The 4,332-nt window shown below is 39.8% G+C and overlaps 1 protein-coding gene across 1 annotated transcript; it reads right to left on the reverse strand.

The window, feature by feature from the left end:
* Nucleotides 1-2,596: 2,596 nt before the first annotated feature.
* Nucleotides 2,597-3,182, reverse strand: LOC309797962 (late histone H2B.L4-like). Its single transcript, XM_082646329.1, has one exon. The coding sequence runs from the start codon at nt 3,136-3,138 to the stop codon at nt 2,722-2,724; it is 417 nt and encodes a 138-aa protein (XP_082502455.1). The 5' UTR covers nt 3,139-3,182; the 3' UTR covers nt 2,597-2,721.
* Nucleotides 3,183-4,332: the final 1,150 nt, after the last annotated feature.

A 4,332-nucleotide genomic window follows, 5' to 3' on the forward strand; every position in this document is an offset into this window, starting at 1 on the left:
ACTTTGTTTTTTGTCTCTCCACAGAATGAGCCCGAGAAATTTTTTAATTTTGCAACTTATATAGCTTTTGTCTCATTGTTTGCCTGAGAGAGACATCCTGTACTACCTTGTACATCCCAGTCAAAATGATTATTTACAACTGATTTTACATGTTCAAATGAAACACTTCACAATCATGAGGAAGTACTGGGCTTTAAAGCAAATCAGAATATACTGCACAAGACTGAAATCCCACAGATCATCCTCTCTCAACAGTCGTAGGAAGGTAGAAATCTGTTTTAAACAAGAAATAGAAAATCAGCAACTTCTTTGAAATTTGGCAATACACTTATACAAAAATGACACAAATAAAAATCTTCATGGGACACAAATAAAACACAATGGAAAAGAACAGATATGAACCTTAACATTCAAACCACTTGAGGTAAAAGGAGACATATTAGGTCTTCTATTGCTGATAAACCTCCTCTAAACTGATGCAAGGGGCTGAAGAAATGACTTGCTCTGGATTTAAGTCATTAAATCCCCATGATGAAATATAAGTAAGGAACCAAAAAAAAAAAAACAAAAAGCAAAGTTCCACAGTTCCTTTCCCCTTAATCTCCAGTTTGATTATCATACAAAGGCTATTATCTGTTCAGCCCTGGTCACTGGACAACATTTGGGGCCAATGGCTGTAGCTCACAGGCTGCCAGACCCCCAGTGGAGACAGGAGCTTGAGCTGCTCTCACTTGACACTCTTCAATGGATATAAAATTGCATGTCATGAAAGTTTGTATTTTAAAGATTCTCTGCTAGGAAAGAATTGATTGATACATCTGTAGGGATATTTCAAATAATTTCAACAACCAGGGATTTAGAAAAGTGAAATGTTTGTGAAAACTTTGTTTTGCCACTTCTGTAAGCTATTATCAGTTCCCATTTATATATTTAAATGTATGCTTAAACTGGGATATGTTGATAATGTATAATAGGGGTAGTTGATGTATATAACTGCTCCTCCACAATTTCTATTGCATATCACACATAAAATAATTCTGAAAGTTCCATAACACGCTCACACGAGGACGAGAATAAATTGGGAAGTGAAATTCATGGGAAAATAAGTTAGATCTCATAGAAATCTATAAAGCCTGACATAGAGAAAGCACTAAAACTGGGTTCAAGAAAAGGTTGGAATTTTGCAGTTTATCTAGCTTTTCTCTCTTTGGCTGAGAGTGACATCCTTCACAGGTTTGTACATCCTAATCCAGGGGTACTTAAAATTTCTTTTTAATTTTTATATTTTTTCTTAAAGTATAGGTGAGTTACAATATTATATTAGTTCAGGTTTATAACAAGTGATTCAAAATATTTATATATTATACTGTTTAAAGTTATTATTAAATAATTTCTATATTTCCCTGTGCTGTACAGCATATCGTTGTTGCTTATTTTAAAAGTGCAGAATGAATAGATTTTAATATACTGAAATATTAATTTCTAATGAAAACCATAGTAAATTACAAAGGATTGAAATCATAGAGTGCATTCTCTCTCTCCAATGATGTAGGAAATTAGAAATCAATTTTTTGAAAAATGGACTAGGAAAATCAACAAATCCTTGAAATTCAGCAACATATTTTTAGAAAAAGATTAGAAGAAAAGGCAATGCACCAAGAAGAAAGCACAATGGATATTAAATTCAATAAATATTATTAGAAGCATTAACATTCAAATTACTTGAGGTAGAGGAAGGAGTCATCTTAGTTCTCTTAACTGCTGAACTTCCCCCTCTTATTTTCATGCAAGGAGATAGAGACATGTCCCACTACCAGATCTGGTTGTGTGTACTTAAATCACCATGATTAAAAGCAAGTACTCGAAGGGAAAACCACAGGGAAACTATCACACCTCCTTCCCGCTCACTCTCCCGGCTGAGTATCACAGGAAGGCTGTTATTTGTTCAGCTCTGGACGCCCCACCACACTCTGGGCCAATTGCTCTGGCTCAGGGGCTCCCAGTCCCTCATAAGCTGCTGCTCCTCAGACTGTGGCTACAGCTGCTGTCATTGGATGATCTCATCATCCATGCAGAATTACAGTTCAGTCAAGATTTCTGGATAAAAACCGAAAAGTTTTAGGCATAAAAAAATAAAATCAGAGAAATCTGAATTATGTAGAATACTAATTTCACGAGGTATGGTGCTTGATTCTAGAAAATTAGATTATTTAGTTTTACACTGCGTTTGGGTCCTATTTTATGTACTTAACTGAATTCAGATTTGAGATATGTTAAAGGCGTATGAACGTGTAAGTGAGATTTTCATGTCCACTACTTCACTCTTTCAGTTACTATATCCCACATAAAAATCTCTGGATGATACTGCTATATACAGCTGGGAGAATGACAATAAAAATGGTCAGTGAATCTTGTATGGAAAGAATTTTGACCATAAAAATCCCTAAAATGGGTGAACAGAGAAACCACAAGTAGAAATGACCAGTTAGGAAAGTGACAAGGTGCATTTTGGCTAAGACTAGTTCGTGATTCTCTGTGGAACGAATGGCACTAAAGACATATACTCAAGCAGAGTGGATGAGGTTTATGGTATTTCCCTCATGGCACAGGGCGAAAACCCAGAGTGGATCGGACTCTTCAGAGCTACAGGTCTTTTCCCGCCAAATGAGTGGCTCTGAAAAGAGCCTTTGGTTTGAGATGCTCAGATGGTCCGGAGGCAGCTCATTTGCCAGTGGTGTATCTGATGACGGCCTTGCTGGCTTTGGACATGGCATGCTTGCCCAGCTCCCCAGGCAGCAGCAGGCGCACGGAGGTCTGGATCTCTCCAGAGCTGAGGGTGGAGCGCTTGCTGGAGCAGACCAGGTGCGCCGCCTCGTTGGCGATTCGCTCAAACATATCCTTAACGAACGAATCCATGACGTCCACGGCCTCCTCTGAGAGGCTCAGGCCCTCGTGGGCCTGCTTCAGCACCCTGGGGAAATAGGCGGCAAAGCTGTCGAAGCCATCAGAGCGGCGGCGGCTGCGGTAGCCGCGGCGCTTCGGTGTCTTCTGCTTCGGGTTCTTTGGCTCGGCTTTGGAGGGCTCTGCTTCCTTGGTGGCCAGGCTTTCTTCAGACGTCTCAGGCGAAGGCTCAGACATGTCAGAACCGTCTCCCCCACAGCTCAGAGGGAAGGACAGTGCGGCAGTTGAGTGCCGCTGGCCCCGTTTATACTCCCTGCCTTCTCTGATGTCACGGGCAATGTTCATATCTGATTGGATAAAATGCAAAGCAGGGAGGCCTGTCACTAAGGCACCCCATGTCACGTGTGATTGGATGGCCCCCTGCTTGGCCTCCAGTCAACCAATCACAGTGGAAATCTGGTGACCTTTAAACTTTCCGTGACCTCTACCAGAAAATCTTTGAACTATGCCCCACGTAGGCAAAGTTCACCTCAGCTGATTTATGCCTACTATTTATGCATGAGAACTCTGAGAAGTTGTCACCTAAGCCACCTACATTGAATAAAACTCAGTTTGAGCTTCCTGAACGAGTCTGACCTCCCTAACTGAAGTCGTTGCCTCCATCAGAATGACTTTGGCCACTTGGCAGCCATTTTACTCCCACACAGAATCTTACCTTTCCATGGCTGAGCCTCCATGGCCTGAGCAGGAACTCTCTGACATGGTCTGCAGAGTGCTCCTCAAAATCATGGGACATAATTCACCAGCTATTACCTCCAATTCTTATCAAAACCTCCAGTGATCAGAATGAAGAGAATGACAAAACCACTTTCTGCAAAGACAGAACACAAACAGAAATGGGAATACTTACACATAAACACTAAAATTATTTAACATTTAGTAAATTTTAAATTCTTTTAACATTAATTAGGTCCCCAAAATACCACACATACTGGAATTGATGAATAAATGTGAGCTGTTATTTTAACAAAACTGGTTACTCTGAGTACTGAGAAACTGCCAGTGTGAGAGAAAAATAATCAATAAAATACCTAAGAATAAATGTACTTAAGTTAGTAAAAGACCTGTACTTGGAAAACTATAAGACACTGATGAAAGGAATTGAAGACATCACAGAGGGAAAGATATTCCATGTTTATTGGTTGGAAGAATTAATATTGTTAAAATGACTGTACTATCCAAGGCAATCGACAGATTCAATGTAATCCCTATGAAAATACCGGGGCATTTTTCACAGAACTATACAAAAAGTTTTTAAATGTGTGTGGAAACACAAAAGGTCCCGAATAGCCAAAACAATCTTAAGAAAGAAGACCAGAGCTGGAGGAATATGGTTCCCTGACTTCAGGCTATACCAGAAAACTACAGTAA

The sequence above is a fragment of the Mesoplodon mirus genome, assembly GCF_964341445.2.
Source record: "Mesoplodon mirus genome assembly, contig: HAP1_SCAFFOLD_1303, whole genome shotgun sequence".
Taxonomy (NCBI): domain Eukaryota; kingdom Metazoa; phylum Chordata; class Mammalia; order Artiodactyla; family Ziphiidae; genus Mesoplodon; species Mesoplodon mirus.

Excerpts from the sequence above, each read along its gene's own strand:
- LOC309797962 (XM_082646329.1), bottom strand. The coding sequence starts at position 3,138 with ATGTCTGAGCCTTCGCCTGAGACGTCTGAAGAAAGCCTGGCCACCAAG.